The following is a 19,996-nucleotide window of genomic DNA, read 5'->3' as shown; positions in this document are numbered from 1 at the left end:
CTGTTCCCAAGTTTCTTACCTAGGCATGCCATCCCGTATCATTTTCCAGCAATCTTTGCTACCAGCCTAACATGAAAGCCAGACCATGTCCTCCTGCTGGCTAACATAGCTGTAAAATGGGAAATGATATTTCCTTGTTTCACAGAAGTTCGGTTAGACAGAACGTATTTAGCTTTGTAAAATACAGCCAGATCCAGAGATGAAAGACGTTCCTTAGGTGCAAAATACCGAATGATTGTCTTCATTTAAGAACACAGGATCTAGTAATCCAAAATTTGTTTGGGGATATTCTGAAGGACTAGACTCTTCAGATTCATTCAGAAAAGAGGAGAAAAAATGGTTGCACATATGCTTCAGCACAAAAGTATTTATCTGACATTCAGCCAAAACCATTTTATCTCTGTAAGCAATCCTTAAACACTGCAGAATGCATTCACTGCTTTCATTACCAAATTACTTTTAAGAGTTCAGCAGGTAATTGAAGTTCCAAATGTCTTAAACTGGTTTGGCAACACTGAGATTTCTTAATGGACTTGCTATCCAAGAAATTTAGAGGGAAAAATCAGCTGGATACTAAATATATACCCTAAAATAAGATGGATTCAAATTACACCAAGAAGCTGGCTTTTAAAGAGGGAGAACATTTTAAATGAAGATTAAAGCTTTGCTCAGAGGAGGTTCCATGATGTTGAAGCTTCAGCTCATATTCAAAACCACAGGGCAAAAAGTCCTGTGAATTTTCCAAAGACACTGTGTTGGCCTAAATCTGTTCCTATTGAACTCAAAGGCTGTTAATTTCAACAGAAAACTAATTAGGACAATGCTGTCCCATATACTTTGTAGTATTAACATATGCTTGTTAAAAAATGGAGGGCTCTAAAACCTTTTTCCTTGATAAAACCCATTTTGTTTATTACTTTTCCAATTCACTCAGCAAGAACAGTGAAAGGAATGAGCCTAAATCTGTTCCACACACCAATGTCCTCTGCGCCTAACCAGCGCTGCGGTACTCGGAGGCAGGGGCAGGAGGGTGCTGTGCAGCACGAAGCCTGCAGGCTGGCCAGGCAGCCGCCAGTGCCAGAGGTCTAATGAGGACTCTTGCTCTGACTACATCAATAGCTTTTGGCAAACCATTTTCTGCCTCAGTTCCTCATATTTATAAAGTAGAGATGATGACAGTGTTTTCTGTTAATAACTGTTATATGCACTACCTTAAGCGTTATTATTTTATAGGGCTTTTCATCCACAGCCGATTACCCAATTCTCAGAGGGAAACTGAGGCATGGAGCCACGCTAATTGCTTAATGCCATCCAGCAGACCACAGCAGAAGGAGGACCTTCATCTCCAGAATCTTACATTATCCACTAATCTTAACTACAACCTTGGTACTACGAGGTGAAGAATAAATTGCTGCTTGTCCAGCACTGTTAAACAACAGGATACTTGCTTTCTTCTGCTAACATTGCTATTTGCAGCCTATCTTGTTGTTGCTAATGTTCCTGCAGAGAAAGCACAACATTAGATTTGTAAAATCACACTATATGGGAAGACACTGTGATGGCAAATGCAGGATTATGGTCACACTGCAGGCTCCAGCAGCAGGGAAAGCTGGTGATGATGTGGGCTGCTCACAGTCTAACATGAAGAGCTTTAAGGATGACAATAGGAACACAAAACAACAAGACCAAGGGCTTCGCTTTCACAGCAGCAATCTTTTCTCTTAGGATTACTCCAGTGCAAAAAAATCCTTGTTCTGCAATGGATCAGTTTCCATAACAAGGAGAAAACTGATATTTAAAGATGAACAAGAATAATTGAGGAATCTTCTGGTTTGGCATAGATCAGAAAAGATGAGATGAATAAAATTAAAAGCCCGGTAAAAGATGCTGTTCTAGCACATAAGATTCCTGCATCCAAATTATGGTTCCCACCCAAGACTGTTTCATTTTACAGGGATGTAATGCTCATTCCTGTATCCCAGCCTTTCTGCTGAGGCGTTTCTATTGCAACATTGCCACTTGTAAATATAACTTGGGGATACCTACAACTTTAGGATGAAAGTTCCTGGCTGTACCTAGGTGCACTGACACCAGCAGAGTAAGCCATCAGAAATATCAGTCGAGCTGTCTGTCAGATAAAACATGCCAGGCTTTACCTAAGGGAGCCTCAGGAAAGTTATGGATGCAGATGGTCAACAGCTCCTGTCAGAAAAACCTGCAGTTCAGCTGCTGCACCCTAATTCAACCCTATGTGAACACAACACACCAAAAAGAAGAAGAGGGATGAGATACTGAAAACTCAGCTCCAGTCAGCACCAGAAAAAGCACCCATTGATTTGGGATGCTGAGGGAAACCGGAGCCTGCCTTTCCCCTTCCTTGCGTACAGCAGGTGTTCACTCACAAGCCTCTTATCAAGTGGTGGAAATAGGAAAGCTCTGTCTGACCAACACGTGCTGTTCTTATAAACTTCTTTAACAACAGTAACATTTCGCATTTTACAGCCCTTTTTGCGCTGCAGGATCGCAATGCACTTTGCCACCTTAAACAATAAGCTGTGACGTGCTGGACCTGTGAGCAGCCGGACAGGAAGAGCTGAAGATACGAGGAGGTTTCCTTCAGGGGTGCAGGCTGGTGACGCAGGGGAAGCCCGTGTGTTCCCGGACGACTTCAATAGCAGGCGGGAAGGACGGGATGCCTGGACGTGGTGTCTGCATGTGCTGTTCCTGCCACAGAGCTGCGTTTGTTTTACGTTGCCTGAAGTGAGAGAGGTTATGCAAAGACAGTGGAGGTGCTAAGAATAACAGGATCTTCATCCTGAAGCCCTGTGAAAGAGTCACAGATACAAATTACCTCTCAACACTAAAACACAGCAATTCATACAGTCAAACTTATCAACTATTCATGCACACTAGCATTACAAAGTATAACCTCAGAGCAGAAACGTAAAAAAGCAGAGAAAATAGCTATCTCAAGAGGAATCTGGCCAGGATATTAAGAATGTAGCCTTCCTTTCCAGAAATTGCTTACAGGGTTCCTTAGTTGCACCAACAGCTTCAAAACTGTGAACCTCCAGTCTTAACTTCAAAAAAAAGTGCAGTTTTGATATCCAAGTGCCTCTTAGGGGCTCAAATGGATAGGTGTCAATCATTGAGTCATCAGCACCTACCCATCCATGGGAGCTTTCTATCTAAAAATCCCATTTATCAGCAGAATCCCAGGAGGATTACAGTATGATAAACACCTCCATGACAAGTCCTAAACTTCCACACTAACACATTCTTTTACTTAGCCATGTATAAAAGTGTAACACTGAAACACACAGCTTTCTCGAGCATCAATACCTAAGCCAAAGCAATCCATTACAGCTTTCCCATTTGTTTCTGGATTGAGAATAAACTGAAGTTAATTCAGCACAATAGAAACATTGTGTAGAATTACACAATAGAAATATTAAGACAGTTTCAAGAGACTGAATACAAGATTTATATTCACTCCTACATGCTGAATGCCTCCTATAAGGAGGTACAAGTCCAGGCCAGTACCTGCCAAAGACCTGCTGTAAAGCTTCTGTGCCACAGATGTTCAGAGGACCTGTGCAAGGATAGGTCCAGATGAGGCATCAAGGATTGATGCTGCAACAGCCCACAGCTTTCCAGATCAAGGTTCTTCAAGTTTCATTTACTGTAGCTGAGAGGTGTGGGTATTTGCAACTCTGGTGCTTTAAGGTCTTACATAGTACTTATATCCATAATTCTATAGAAATGCTAAGGATGAAACATATAAACTTACACATGAACTCTTTGGTCATGCAGGATTTTTAAATATTTTTTTACAGATACTTGAAATAAAAAAATGCAATAGTGTTTCATAACAGATGACGGCCCCAAGTCCAGACTCCACCACTTGAAGGGAAACAGCACAGCCAAGAAATTGCAAAATGACAAGCACAGTTTTTCAAACAATCTGCAACTCTCCATTATCAACACACAGTACAAGCAGGACTGCGGATGGAAAGAACAATTTATTGCTGTCTGATAAAGAAAGCAGATAGGACTGCACTGGCAAAACAGCAAACAGAGATGCTCCTGCGGGTTCACGCTGTGGCAGCACAACACGTGGGCACCCAAGACCAGTTGAAATCAGGTCATAAAATCCAATTCATCAAAGTAACATTTTAAAAATAGATTGCTCCAGTTGGCTTCCTGTGAAACCTAACTGCTTCAGGCTGCTGCCTGAGCCACCGTTTGCACAGTGTCCACACACCAAAAGGAAAAGTAATGACATGGGAGGTTTTAATTCAGTTCCTGGAACAGCTCTCAGGGAAAATAGATACATAGACTGGAAGAACAAAAAGGAAGCCAGAGGAGGAGATCCCTTCAGAAGTCATTAGCCATAGCTTTAATGTAGCTATGTGTTAGATGGGAAGAAAAAAAAAAAAAGGAAGAGAGAAAAAAGGAGCTTAGTCCTGCTTTGTTTGCCTGTGCACTTTGCTTGCCTGCTAGTTAGGCAACTAGAGTCTGCCCTCCGCAGTGTCTTACTAGTTTAAAGATTTTGAGTTTTATCTGTATAAAGCTTCCATCTTGTCCATTTGACATTCAGGTACTTCATGTGCAAACAGAGGTCACTGCATACCCCAGGAGCAGGGCAAGAGGAAAAGGAGTGACAGACTCCCCCCACAAAACTCTCTTGTTCAGTTCCACAAGACCCCTGTCTTTGGGTTGGGGACATCTAGAAAAAAAGAGCCAGGGAGCAGGTTTGCTCCTTCCTAAATCTTCCAGGTAAACATGAGCCAAAGGAAGCCTTTGCTGGGGAGATGCAGCCACCAAAAAGTAAGGGCCGTGCTCTGGTCTAGGGAGCAATGAACGGGCAGTGGCATTGTACTGGGTCTGGCTGAGATGGAGTTGATTTTCCCCACAGCAGCCCTCAGTGCTGCGCTTGTGTTGGTAGCACACCAGTGTTTTGGCTACTGCTGAGTGGTGCTCACACACCATCAAGGGTGTCTCTCCAACCTTCTAACCCCCCCTCACCAGTGGGACGGGGGTGGGCAAGATCTTTGGAAGAGACACAGCCAGGACAGTTGACCCAAAGTGATTAAAGGGATATCCGACATCCCATACCATGTGAGGTCTGCTCAGCAATAAAAACTATGAGAAAGAAGAAAGAAAGGGGAGCAGTCATTATTTATGACGTTTGTCTTCTGGAGCAACCACGATGCATACTGAAGCCCTGCTTCCTGGGAAGTGGCCGGACGTTGCCTGTTGACGGGAAGTAGAGAATAAAATCTTTTGGTTTTCTTTGCTTCCACACACTACTTTTACTTTATTAAGCTGCCTTCATCTTGATCTACGAGTGTTTTTCCATTATATTTTCTCACCCCCTGTATTACTGAGGAGGGGAGTAACAGAGAGGCTTGGTGGCACCTGGCATCCAACCAAGGTCAACCTACCACAGGCATTTACAGAGAGAGAGAGCTCCCACACCAGCCTCTGCAGTCCACGGACTGGTGACCAGTGCCTGTGCTATACCTCCCACTGTTTCTGTCTAAAGAAAAGAAATATAAAGATAACTCCCAAAGAAGAAACTTTCCTTTGTCTATATATTCCCATAGAAAAATGCAATCAGACTTTATTTCTGGTCAGTGTGAAAATTATTCTTCAGAGTAGCACTTAATTACAACTGTTTGCAGTTGTCTCATTCATGCTACATGGGGAATGTTGCTGGTAAATACAGGTGGTACGTGCAATCAATTCAGCACTCTTCAGAAGGCCATGGGTATTTATTCTACACTGGACAATGCCACATTAAGTGAATGGCCCCATTTGGAATAGCAACACACAGGTTTTACATTTGCTAGATATATTCCAAGAGGAAAAAGTATGAGGAAAAATGAGACCAAGAAAAGGAAATCATATACGATGGTTATAGCTCTGTTAAATTCTGCTGTGTGGAACCAGTCAGGAGGTACGTTCCCCAAGCCCACAGTAACTAATGCGCCCACGGGAGACATCCACAGCATAAACTTCAAGGCAGAGTGGTTGGCTCTGCAGCGAAAGGGAATCTGGCACTCGTAAAAGACAACAAAAGCAGGATCAGGGCTGTAAATGGCTCCTGACAGCATTCTCTTCATAATGAGATCTCTGTGAAATATGGAATATATTAGCAAACCTGGGCTGGAAAGCAAAGCATTTTTAGGTAGGTGGAACTTTTTAATAGCATGCCATTAAATCTCTCTTACATTTAGCATTTAATAGATGTAACTTTCACAGCAGCATGCTCATTACAAAAAAGGCACAGGGGACCACACCAAATAGCGAGCAGAATGGACCCAGACCCCAAGTGCCTCGTTTTTTTAGCATAGGGGTACCACCATGATGAGCAAAATCTGGATGTCTTAACACATTAAATTAGAAATATCCTTACTCTGCTACTAGTCCTCTTTGGTCCCATCCTGACAGGAGTTTGTCAGCTGAAATAAGGCCAAAATTTCTGCCTGTGTAAATTACTATAGCTCCTCCGCTGCCACTGGCATAGGGCCATTTTCTATGCCAGATGTAGCTCTGACCTACGTATATTTAAAAATACGGTCAGTGTAAAAAAAAATAAATCTTAAGACCGTTTGACTGGCTGGTGCGGACATAGGCAAAGTATGTTAATCCCATTGCCAGGACTAAGGCCAAGATGTATAACCTGTCTGAAGCAGGTCACCTGCATCCATATATAGACACCTATATAAAGTGTTTTAAAAGAAGAGCCGAGTGTTTGCACATCTCTCTGATCTCACCTGTCACTTCAGCCGTGACCTTTGACAGTCCTACAGTAAAAGGGATTGGGGTGCTTTTCCTGGCCCATGCCTTGCCAACAGAAGGCAAAGGCATGCAGTGCTTTGTCAGGGTTTGCTCCACCGCCAGGGGATGGGTTTTTCAAGAACATGCGCACAAAGTCCATGCAGCCTCAAGAAAGCCACTTAGTACAGCTTTGTGCCTGATTATCCCCTTTTTATAGACAGGTTTGATGAGACTTCCCTATTCTACAACAAAGACTGTGACTATGTGTTCTGAAATGCTGTACTAATTCTGCCTATTATTGCTAATTACTATTATCTCCATTACTACAGCACACCAAGGGGACCTGAGGATGGCTGAGCCAAGCAAAGCAGTTATTGTTCATCCTGCACATCTTGAACACTGCTTGACTTCTGAGGTGGATGCTGTAAAAACCTGTCCTTTGACTACCTGAGTAAGAACCTAACAGCCATTGGTTTTGAACTATTGCACATGAGCATCATAGGGTTCCCATGCACAAACATCACAGAATCACAGAATGGTCAGGGCTAGACGGGACCTCTGGAGATCATCTAGTCCAACTCCCTGCTAAAGCAGGTTCTCCTAAATCACATTGCACAGGACCACATCTAGGTGGGTTTTGAATGTCTCCAGAGAAGAAGACTTCACAACTCTGGGCAGCCTGTTCCAGTGCTCTGTCACCCCCAGAGTAAAGAAGTTTTTCCTTATATTCATATGGAACTTGCTGTGTTTCAGTTTGTGCACCTTGCCCCTTATCATGTCACAGCACCACTGAAAAGAGCCTGGCCCCATCCTCTTGACACTCTCCCTTAAGATACTTGTATACATTGATAAGATCCCCTCTCAGTCTTCTCACCTCCAGGCTAAACAGGCCCAGCTCTCTCAGCTTTTCCTCATAAGAGAGATGCTCCAGCCCCCTCATCTTCTTCGTGATCACAATGGAGCTGAACCTGGATCAAGCACTGAAATCAATCCCAATTGCAGCAACCAGGTCCAAGCTGCCAGTTACACCTTACTGCACAAGTCAACGATGAGGAAAAGCAGCTTTTCTTTAAAAAAATAAAATAAAATAATCTTTTCCCACGATACGGGCTTACATGCTGGGAAGTGTCATTTTTACAAACTCCAATTACCCACACAGATCAGCGTTAACTGATCTGAACTCATCTAACCAACAGGTTTTTCCCTCTGCTCGGTTTTAGAACCAGAGGTGTTTCAAACAGGGCCTGTGTTAACAACTTTCTTCTGGCCTCAAATAGTTCAAGACCATCTCGTTAGGAATTTGATAAATAACCTGAAGCAGCAGACAGATTACAGGAATCTGTAATAGATAGCTGACCTATTTAACATCCCAGCTAACTTTTGAGCAGGACTGAGTTGAATAGGAGCAAGCTGTTAACAGGAGATTCGCACACCGTAGATCTGAGTCCTTGAAGCTCACAAGATCATTACTATTTACCCAGTAGGCATGACTTGCTCCTTTGGGCTAAATTTATCTGAATGCTTCAGACTGGCTCTATTAGCATCACTCCTGAACTCTCTGCCTCAGCACAGAAAAACAGAGCAGGAAAGTTAAATTGCTGTGAACACAGTGGCAGTCAGATCCAAGGAGGCTGGCTCTTCATGACATATTTCTCTGAGCAAGAGGCATTAAACGTGAAGCAGAACACCCAAGACTTTGGCTGTGTCTTCACTTCATAGGGAAATGACTTCTCTCCAGAGCGTCAAAGCAAGACAAGCATTTGGTGTAGTCACCATTAAAAGACTGCAGTGTGATAATGATGGTCTTTGATGGTGATGGGCATCTCCTATAAGAGAAAACCTTGATATTTTTCCTGTGATTTGCAGTACCTCCTATGGCTACCTTCCCCACTCTGAACATGGTACATGCACAGGCTTTGCCTGTTCCTTCCTTTCACTATGTGCCCAGCCAAAGTTTGTCAATTTTTTTCTCTGACATGTCAGAAAATCTACCTTTGGCTTTCCATCCCAAAAGCTCAACTCCAATCAAACCTCTTACTGTCTCATTTATGTGATTTCCTTTGGCTTCTGACCTTCCCCACACTGACATCACCCGCTTCCCTTCCATGAAGGATGCAGACTGTGATCCCTTTTTCTGCCAAGTGCCCTCCAACTCTGAAGTGCTCTGCTAGATGACTTGGTTGCATTCTTCTATGTTTTTAGGTTTCCCTACAGTTTTCTCATTTCTTCCCTATTTTTCTGCTTGTACCTATTCCCAGCCATTCCCCCTGCTCCACACCCCGTGCTAGAATCCTTAATTCCTCTGGCTTGTCATTTAGGTGTCTTTAAAAGAAAAGCATAGCGAAAGATAATTCTTTGGTTAAATGAACTCATAACCCAGTGACAGCATTTATTGTAAGCACGTGATGGCAGGGATCATCTTTTTGTCCAGTGTCATGCAGCATCTGCTTCAAAACCAACTAATCAGTGACTGAGACAATAATACAAATAATAAACTCTGGTAAAGAACCATTGTAACGTGGTGACAATATAATAGGCCCTACAGGAGGATAGCCCTATTGGAAGTTTTATTGCATCCACTCACAATCCTTCAAATGCTCTCCTGTACCTATAGCTTCAAGAGCTACACAGACTGACCGGTACAGCACTTGAAGGGCCTGCTGAAACGAAAGGCAACCCGCTGAAACTTTTCATCTGGAGATTCCACTAAACTTGTCCCGTGGGAAAAGACCGTAGTAAACAGTGGAAGAGAAACACAGTCCAGACATTTCCACAGAAAGTAAATCTGCTTCCACAAAGTACTGCATTTTTCTTGCTAGCTATTACCTTTAGCCTCTTGCAGATTTATTTTTACTACAATTTAAACATATCTGTTACATACCATAACGTTATTATGAGAGACACTAAAGCAGCGAAGTATTCTAGGCACTTGATACCATTTTACAAAACAGGGAATTAAAGCCAGTGATGACTATAGATCACTGCAGCAGCCACCGATGCACATGACCTCCCTTCCGCCTTACTTCTTATACCTCCAGACAGAGGGCAAGACGAACAAAAATTGTAGAATTACTCCCAAGGTTGCAGTGTGCTTTCTCTTGCTGTTTAATTAGGCAGAGCAAAAAAGGAATTAAAATGCATCCAGTGGGATGAACTTCTGCCTGCTCCTACTGGGCTTTAGGCACACCACTGGGCTCACAGCCCACAGCCTAGAGCCACTGAAGCTACCAGCTAAGCCTACACATCTCATATTGAAAACTGCCTGGGGCTGCCACACACCTCAGAAACACAGAATAGTTTGGGGTGAAAGGGACCTTTACAGGTCACCTAGTCCAACCCCCCTGCAATGAGCAGGGACACCTTCAACTGCATCAGGTTGCTCAGAGCCTTGTCCACCCCGACCTTGAATGTTCCCAGGGATGGGGCATCTACCATCTCTCTGGGCAACCCGTGCCAGCGTTTTACCACCCTCGCTGTACAACATTTCACCTTATCTAGTCTGAATCTAACCTCTTTCAGTTTAAAACCATTACCCCTTGTCCTATCGCTACAAGCCCTACTAAAAAGTCTACACCCATCCTTCTTATAAACCCCCTTCAAGCATTGAAAGGCTGCAATGAGGTCTCCCCAAAGTCTTCTCTTCTCCAGGCTGAACAACCCCAAATCCCTCAGCCTTTCCTCACAGGAGAGTGTTCCACTCCTCTGGTTTTTTTTGTCCTAGCCGTGAGGCTTGCATTTCATTTTTCACTAAGCTGCTTTAAATAAGCAAAAGTTTACACAAGGGCCTCAGGTTTTGGCTTCATAGTGTATACTCTATTAAGTCTAATAAAACACATTTAAACAAATAAATTCTGTCTTCATTAATCAACTTAGCTTTTCAGTGTTCCAACATTGATGGACGTCTATTCGTATCAAGACAAACTATGGTACAGCGTAACTTTCCACTCCTGAACAGCACTGCTGCAAAGCTCTTTGTTTTCAACTTGGATGCTGTTTGGCACAACAGTTTGACATTCACTTACAAGACTGGTGAAAAATATGCACTGCTAATTTTCCTAAGTGCCATGTCAGCGTCTCTGGGGGCTATGTGTTTGTCTGCCTTCCCATACAGTAATATGACTTGCTCCCAGCTAATAAAGTGGACTTCACATCAGCTAAGGAGGGACTTTAGTTAGGATGTCTCCCTTTCTTCATTATTGAATGATATATTCATGGCAAAGAGCTAAAGTTGATAACATCTTTAAAATACTTTTTTTTTTTTTCCCCATAACATGGGGGATACAAGCTGATAATCCCTGCAGATCTCCTTTTTCTCCCCCATTGCCCCCGTGGTTTATCATGTCCAATTAGCCATCTGCCATGCCTGCACTGCCATACAAAGGAAGCCCGCTCTCCTCTACCACAGCCCATCAGCAGGGCTATTGTCCCAGCTGACAAACAAGAATCAGACACTATTGTTTCCAGCTGACCATGCTGCTCCCAGTGTAGGCTGCCAGTTGCCATTAAAACAGCGGGAATGCCAGGGTACACTCCAGGAGTCAGGAACCATGCCAGCCACACTGATATTACCAAGGAACCTTTACAAAGCTCTTTTCACTACGTACATTCTAACTTCAGGTAACATACCAACCTGGGCCAGCTACCACTCTTCATATCCTGGCTGCACCAGAGCATGCCTGACCTATTGCCTTCACTGTTTTACTGAGCGCTCACCTTGCAAAGGAAAGGCTCACAGCACCCAGGAGAGCACAACACCTTGGAGTCAAATCTTTCCTTGCAATGATTTTTATTTTTTTTCCATTTTAAAGGTAAGGCATGTCTTCTGTCACTTAAGCACAGCTTATTATGTGCATTACAAAAAAAAAAAAAGTTGTTTAAAAAACCTGAAAACTCCACTAAGTCTACACGGGTACCAATTATGCGAGAAGGCTAATTTAATTTCTCTCACAAACAGCACACACTCACCCTTTTCCCAAGGCCACTTCACTAACAGAAATGACCAGAGCAGCTGGCCTGCCAGTCACCGAGATGTTAAATTGAAGATCATTTCCTCTTATTATTCTCAGCAAAGCATGATGTGACCTTACGCTAAAAACTACAGTCTGCCTAATTATGGCAGTTTTGTTCCATCAGCGAAACTGAAATGCTGGTTCATGTAATTAAGGTTACAAAAAAAGGAATTTCATTTTTAGTTTTAAAGGCAATTTGTTGCCTTGAAGCAGGAATGTGACAAATTAGGCCTATGTACCTACATGCTCTCAGTCATCATATCGGGCAATTTGGAAGAAACAGAAAACAATCCTAGATTTTAGTAACAAAGCCACACATGTTGATAAGAGAGAAAGAACCCAAATAAACCACAATTTATTCTAGGCACTAGTTAATGAAAATGAGCAAGCAAAATGAATATTTATATTTAAACAGAGAAACAGAATTATCTCTTAAGCCTTTGATTAGGAAACAGGAATTGTTTAAACTTCAATAAATGTTTCACACAGTATTTCACATGCCAGCGTTGAACACACATATTTTTAATATACCACTTTGAACCATCACTGAATAGTTCAAAAATAAAGTAAGTGAAAAGCAACTGAAACTAATGTTATTCCACAGTAATCGCATACATAATGACTTTCACAATGACTTCCAAAAGAGAAAAATCTTTGCCCTGGATTCAAATACAGGGTTTCTTCTGAACCAAACCTGAAATAAGACATGAAAACTTAAATATTTTGCTGAAATATTGCTCCATTTTTAGCCTGGAATGCTCTAAGTCCCCTTCGAACACATTGCAGGCCACATATCGCACAGGTTACTGACTCAAACCTAGATTTACAATTGCCATTGTGGTGCCTGGGCCCAGTTCTGTTTTCAGTTACACCCATGAAAACTCCCGAACAATTCCTCTCAAGTCCTCTGGATCTGCACGACAGTAATGCAATCTGTCCCAGAACTGGAGGGGGAGGGGGGGGATAAAATATTTCTTTTACAACCCTCCACACTTTAGAGTTGTCCATTCAGACAACCATATTTGACTTCTCTTTTCATATCCAGCTTTCTTTTGCAACACGTATACTGTAATATTCACTGTTATTCTTGCCAGATTTGCCAGGCAAAATTCCCCAAGTGGCAGAGTCCCTTCAGTTAAACACAGGGTGCGTGTGCCATGCAAGGCTGTAAAACGGGAGTTGTTTATCCAAAGAAATATTAAAAGCAGGACACCAGTCCAAATCAAACAAAAGCACAAATACTTCTAAGTTGTTTCATGACTGACTTTAAGTTCCAGCCATAAAATGCATAGCACTGTGGGTTTATAAGGCCTAATACTCCATAAGTATTTTCTTTGATATAACTATGAAGTACTTAAAATACCACTGGGTACTATACGGTACATGTCGCCATGGAGCAATAAAGCTGCTATACATCCATAACCAACCTTCCTAGGGACCTCAAGGTCACAGCAGCTGAAACAACAGAATACTTCATCCCCCACCTTCAAAAGGCCCAGAGCACCTGTCTGGCCGGAGGACTCCCCAGCAGGCTCTTAACACGAGGGTGTGCTTGGAAATGAAACCCAAAGAAAACCCCCTACCAAACCCATCAAAGCTGCTCCCATTTTTAAACTCTCATGTTTCCCCAGCAGGTTATTATCATCGGACTTGACAAAATACACTATGGGAGGCAGGTATTGGGAAACAGCGATAGTTGCGTTTGCCTGGCCAAGCTGGATGTTCAATTGCATCCATGTAGCTCATCATCCCAAAACACACATGGCCATCTAAGGCCACATGCAAAATGGGCTACAGAAGCACTAGGACGGTTGTACAGGGCTCCTCTCTGGTGACTTTGGGACAGCACTTTTCTTCTTTCAGTTTCAGCCTCAAAACACAGTGTCAGCAACAGGTCCGTCCATCCCGTTCCCCCCCACCAATAACTTCTGTAGGTGCCGTATCAAGCCTTACTGCATTGCCTGTGAACTTTACTAATGTCTGTGCTATAAGCTTACATTCCCTGTTGCACCGTGTCCTGGAAATTGAAGATTGTGAACCTCAATGCATAGCAGCTCTAAACAGAAGCTGGGTGTGAAAGGCCTCTTCCTCTGGAAGTAATTCTGTTCAGCGTTAATTGAGTTAATATCAAGAGAATAAATATCTTCCTACTGCCCTATAACACAATGCAATCTCATCCAGAAGAACATTGTAAATTACTATCAGTTGTCACCCCCATTGCCCTGTATGTACTTCTCAGTGAGAAGAAAGGAAGAAGTATGTGCAATAAATGCTTTTCTGAACAGAAATCACCAAAGTAAATTGCTCCCTTCCAGTATCAAACAGAGATCCTTCCCTTTTTACACAAGACCCCACAAATCAGCACGTTCTGCCCCATTTCTGAGCAGCGTCTGTAGGACGAGATAGGAATGACTGTCCTCTTCCCTACCAAGAACTCTTGATTCACCTATAGATCCTTTGCCACATCTACATGCCAATTCCTGGACTAGCAGAGCTCCCTCCAAGAGTCCTGAGGAGGAGATGGGACAACAGCAGGGCAGAGCCACACAGCCTTCTCCATGCACTGGGCTACCCGGTGACAAGAGGCTTAGGAGGATCTGGGTCCCCACATGATAGCCATCCTCCTCCCTCACATCAATCACATGAAAAACCACCTACATTAGACAATAAGAAAGGAACAAACCTCATAATCCTGACAGGGTCAGAGGTCAAAGCCTCCAGAGAGCAGTGGAGATTTTAATTAACAGCATCACCTCAAAGAACTCAGGAGCTTTCCAAGTGGTAGGCACAACCTGACGGTCTTTTCTACAACAGAAACTCCTTTATGAGCACACATTACCAGACCAGGCCTTACAAAGTCTCAAGGTGAGGAAGCCAGGCATCACACGAACACCTCACCCCCAGTGACAACTCGACTGAATCAATTTATCTGCTCTATGAGGAAACACTTGATTCCATCAACCTCAAGGAGCACTTCTCTGCAGACATCATTTCAAGCACGTCTATTGATCAAACAGCCTGGCCACTGCCAATCATTTTAAAGTTATTAAGTAGCGGAGCTGCCAGTCACTTGTGCACAAATGAACAAAACTGGAAGTATAGCTGCCTGGTGGAAAGCAGAAAGCAAACAGAATAATTCATTGCAGTCAAAGGAGATGGAACAATATCAATTTTCAACTCACTCACAGGAAGTATCGATAACAAAGTCAGCATCTTCATATCAGACATAATCAATGTTATACTTAAGTGCCATAAAAATAAATCAGAAAATAAAACTGTACCTGCTAGCGGATAAGAAATATCGATGATTACCTTTTCCAGTAATTGGTAGTTTGCTAAATTGTTCTGCCACTGACCTCTGTAAATATTTAAAATTTTGGTAAAGGTTTTCCTTACATGTTTCACCCCTGCTTCCAAAACATACTGCAGAAATTCCTGCAGCTTCGGCACAAAAGTAAAGCTTCCCTTCTGTGTCTGTATCCAAGGGGTATCTGTCATTTGTATGCTTTACAAGGTGACTTACTTTATGTTTGAAACAAGCAGTATTTGGAGTCAGTTCCACGCAATATAAAAGTCTTAGTATACATTTAATATAGACTACCCAGAGTTCCAGAGAACTTGCTCATATTTTATTTGTCCACAAAATAGACATGAAACTTACCAAGACATACCTAGGCATAGATTTGGTTTCTTATTCAAACATAAGCTCAAACAGAAGGGATAGATGTTGCACAGAAATTATTGCCTCAATTCAGCAGCCAGCATTATCCCAGAAATCAGAGCTGCAGACTGTAGTAGTCATTTCTGCCCTTAAAGTCCCTCTGCCTGTTAATTTTTATGCCAGTTACATGGGAGTGATTCTCTAAAAGGAGACTGAATTACTCTGTGCGTGTATCTGATGGTGAAAATTAGAATAGTCCCTACCCTGCCTGCCTCCTGAGAGGTTTAGCTGACTGCCAGCATCAACCACACAGGTGTTAAATCCACGCTTTTTCTTAAAAAGTCCTTCCTAGTTCTCATCAGTGTAAGCATCAGAACAAACCTTCCTTTATTACCTCTTGTTAATTCTTCCAGTTTTACTTTCCAGGTACAGCTCAGAGAGCTGCTATCTCAGTTGCCATAGCTGATAAGGGACTGCTACCTCCAAGTGTTTGGGGTGCTGCTGGGGGAGCCGCTCTGTTCTCTGCATCAGCCTCCTCTGCTGGTACCAGGGAGCAGCCTATCGATCCTCCCAGCTCAGCGCGAATCCCAGCCAGTTGCTAAAAGCCTCCAAGTGAGACAGTAGTTGTTTGAATTCCATTTTTTTCACTGAGAATAACGAGTTCATGCTTTTTCATGTAGTGGCTATGAATTTGGGAAGAGTTTAGACAGCTCAGTGTATGCTTGTGCTATTAGAGCAGCTAATCTTTAAACCACATAGGTTCATTTTTTATTTGATGTGAATGTTCAAGGGTATGTAAACCACAACAGTTATGCTTTAGAGATTCAGCATATAAATCAGGACAGAAGGAATAAAAAAAAAAAAAAAAAGCGCTGGTATCAACGGAAGAAGGATGCTAAGTCAATGCAGGTCTCTGCAGCTACTACAGAGCAGACCCTATCTCACAGTCCTTACTCGGGCACAATTGCTATTGACAGCCAAGAAGACAAGTGGGAGAGTCAGTTGTGTCCTGTCTACAGCTGTTCTCCTCAGCCCCACATCAGCTGTTCTCTCTGCCATCCATTAAAACTAACTTCAGACAGGCACAAGAGCAGCGCACAAACCCCAGAAGTGAACGGTGGCACAAACAATGCAGGAAACAGCACACAGTGCAATTTCACGAGTCTTGTCTGCTCTCATGCTTTTTCCCCCCCCTACTTCCCAGTGATGTTGTGTGGCTGTTGTAACAGCTGACAACCAAAATGAATAGGGTTTTTTCATGTCATCTTTTTGGACACAAGATGCTACATAACAGCACAGAAACAAGAATTTTGCCACCTCCTTCCACAAAGCTTAAGGTAGGTGAAACAACCACCAGGGACGGCCTATGCATGTATGGTTCAGCACAAGGATGTGGCCTAGGCACCTTTCCAAGTCCAGGTTCCTGTGATTTTCTCCCCTCAGCAAGCCAAAGTGTTAGGAGACTTTCTGAAATCTCCAGGTTAAATGTATAAGGCAGGTGACAAGCATATTCATGGATCTACAGGTGAACGTTCAGGTGGAAGCAGATTGGGAGAAATGGCTAGCCACATGACTTCCTGTACTTTTTCCTCACTTAGGAATACTTTTTTTCATGTAAGATAGACAGATTTGATTCTCTCCAAATTCAATTCTGCTAACGTGCTTATGTTGAGAAGGCAGTGTCACAGAGAAATGATTCAGCTTTGGGTGAAAGAAGGGAGAAAGAAAAGGTGGGGGAAAACTTAATTAACAGGTTCCTTTCAGAAGAAAAATTGGTGGGTTATTTTTCTTTTTATAAACAAATCTGTCATTGTTGAGACTTCAGAAATGAGCTTGTAACCAGGTAGGCGATCAACAGGCAAATATCCTATGGCTTAATGGCTTGTGGATCACAAGATACGCACAGCCAGACCTTATTATAGTTATCCTCTAGATCAAAGAGTTTTCACACAAATGGGGTACAGTCTATCATAGCAGGGAGCTGCTGCAAGCCTTCAGGATTTTAAAGTTTTGGTGATTACATTATTATTTTTTTTTTGTAACTGGAGCTCAAAGCACTGTGTGTAGCTAATGAGCAGGTAGAAGGAGGAAAACAGCTGAAAAGGAAAGTCTTGACAAACAGCCATGACAGTAAGTTTCAGTCCTAGACTCTAAGGGTCAATCCCCTTATGAAACAAGTATTAAATCCTTTACAATTTTTAATTAAAAATCTGTGAAGAAGCCTATAATACTGCAGATTTTGTCGGGGGGTGGGGGGGGTGGGCAGGGAAGGCAGACCACAAGTTGTTTCTGTTGAGATGCTGACCCTGTGCAAAGCCCTGCTTCAGAGCAGTGGGCTCCCACACAAACACCACTTCACAAACGGGTGGTGCAGCAGGGACCCCCAGCACGTACCCAATGCCCAGAGAATTTAATTAGCCACCGCATCATTAGCGAAGGCCCCACACCACGCTCTGCTGTAGCCCAGCTACACTTCAACTCCAGCATCCCCTGAAACGGGAGACCGACCCACACGGCTCTCGCCCTGCCCTAAGATACTTCGCCAGCCCGTCCCCGCGAGCTCAGCACCCCGGGCCGGCAGCGGGGCCGCGGGCGAGCTGTGCCCGGGCCGCCTCTGCCTCGCTGCCCACCCGCGGGCGGCACGGGGGGCGCCGGCGCTTCGCCCGGGCGGACCGGGGCGGCAGGGCAGGCAGCCGGCTGCGTCCGAACACCGGCGGGTACCCGGGCGGCCGCCGCCGCTGCCCGGGGCGGGGGGCGGCGGGGCCCAGCAGGCGCAGCCTCCCGCGGCGGCGACAAGGCGGCGGCTCTCCCCGAGCATCACCGCGGGGCTTTTGTGCCTGCTCGGGGCGGGGGCCCGGCCGGTCCCCTCCCGAGGCGGCCGGCGGCGGGAGCGCAGCCCCGCAGTAGCATCCTCCTCCCGGGGGCGGGAGCGGGGACAGGGGAACGGACGAGCCGAGGGGCTGCGGCGGACAATGCGAGGAGGCAGACGGGGACCCCCTCCATTCCCTCCTCTCCCCTCCCCGCGGCTCCGCTGCCGGCGGTGCCCGCGCCGCCGCCGCCAGCCCCGCATCCCGCGGCGGAGGCAAGGCCCGGCGCTGCCCCGGCCCGTTCGCCGCGGCTCCCCTACCTGTTCGGAAGAAAGCATCCACCTCGGAGTCGGGGACAGCGCCTTCCTCCGCCGCCCCTTCGGCAGGATTCATGGCTGGGGGAGAGGCGGCGGCGAGCCCGGCGGCTGGTAATATCCAGTGAGTTAGGGAGGAGGAGAGCCGAGAGAGAGGGAGGGAGAGAGGGAGGGAGAAGAGGAGGGAGGGAGGGATGGAGGCGCGTTTAGCAGCGAGCCCAGCCGAGCGCCGCCCGGATCATCCCTTCCGCGGTGCCTGCGGGGCGGCTGCCCCGGGGCTGGGCTGCGCTGCCCCCGGGCTGCGCTGGGCGGCGCGGCCCGGGGCGGGGTGCGGGTGCCGGTGCCGAGCCTCGCCGCCGGCCCCCTCCCCTCCACCCGCTATTGTTCCGACCTGCTCCGCTCCCCCGCGCCGCCGCTGCCCCTCGCCGCGCTGACAGCCCAGCCCGGCCCCCGGCGGCCGCCCCCGCCGCTTCCCTACCGGCACTTCCTGAGCCAGGCCGGGCCGCGGGCCGGGGAGGCTGAGGCGCCCCCCACCGCCGGGGCAGCCCCTCCGCGGGGCGCGGCCGCTCCGCGCAGCAGCGCGCCCGGGGCGGGGATGCAGCGGCCGCCGGCGGAGCGGGCCGGGCACAGGTGCGGGCCCGGGCGCCCCAGCGGGGGGTGGGTTTCTTTATTCCCTATCCCCCGGCGCTCCGCAGCCGCACGGCTGAGCATCGCCGGCCTGCGCCGCTGCCATGTCTCCCCCGATGAATAACCGCGGGGGCACGGCGCAGCGCTCGGCTGTCAGCTGGGCAGGTACTCGGCGCGCGAAAGTGAACGCCGGTGTGATTTACACGGCAAAACAAAAAACAAACAAACAAACAAATTTTTTCTTTGTTTTGGAGTTTGGCGGCGGGTTGGGGTTTTTTTTGCGGGGGTTTGGGGTTTTTTTTGTTCCTGGGCTGTGGGGTACAATTGCTTTGGAAACGATCAATGAAACTGCACGTTGCTGCAGGTATGCCTTCGTATGTTATCCTTCACAGTCCCAGGTAATGAGAGAGCAAAAAAAAAAAAAAAGAGTTTGAAAAGCCAAGACCCTGGTCCCCACTCAGACACTGATTCAGCTAGCTAAATAATTTTGATTTCTCTGCCATAGCTCCAATATTTGTGATTTGGGATGACAATTGTTGTCTCTAAAGGAGCACTGTGAGGAACACTTGTTTGTTAGCAGCTGAGCTGGGTATTATTCCCTGAGACCAGCTATCAAGATTTCAAGCACAGACAGAAAGACAGATGTTTGCCATTTGGGCGCTTTTCTTTCTTCTCCTGTTCACCTGTTGAAGTCTCACCAGCTCCTCATTCTTCTACAGTCAGGTAACAGCTCTAGAACTAGCAGCCTGCTTAAGGAGAAATTTGCTGTTCCCCCTATTAAAAAGACCATTG

The 19,996-nt window shown here is 45.4% G+C and overlaps 1 protein-coding gene across 8 annotated transcripts in view; it reads right to left on the bottom strand.

Annotated features, from left to right (window-relative positions):
• KALRN (kalirin RhoGEF kinase) overlaps positions 1-18,971 on the bottom strand; it is a 528,299-nt gene extending 509,328 nt beyond the window's left edge. For 3 of the 8 annotated variants that reach the window (XM_056348125.1, XM_056348124.1, XM_056348123.1), the window contains exon 1: positions 18,584-18,966. In XM_056348125.1, coding sequence (XP_056204100.1) covers positions 18,584-18,656 — 73 coding nt within the window. In that variant the 5' untranslated portion in view covers positions 18,657-18,966. Of the gene's footprint in view, positions 1-18,583 lie in introns of all 8 variants that reach the window. The other 5 variants (XR_008823368.1, XR_008823367.1, XM_056348127.1 and 2 more) reach the window with 4 other exon arrangements.
• Positions 18,972-19,996: the final 1,025 nt, after the last annotated feature.

Source organism: Falco biarmicus, chromosome 8 (genome assembly GCF_023638135.1).
Source record: "Falco biarmicus isolate bFalBia1 chromosome 8, bFalBia1.pri, whole genome shotgun sequence".
NCBI classification, from domain to species: domain Eukaryota; kingdom Metazoa; phylum Chordata; class Aves; order Falconiformes; family Falconidae; genus Falco; species Falco biarmicus.
Note: the sequence above shows the minus strand (reverse complement) of the source record. Positions and strands in the feature narration are given on the sequence as shown.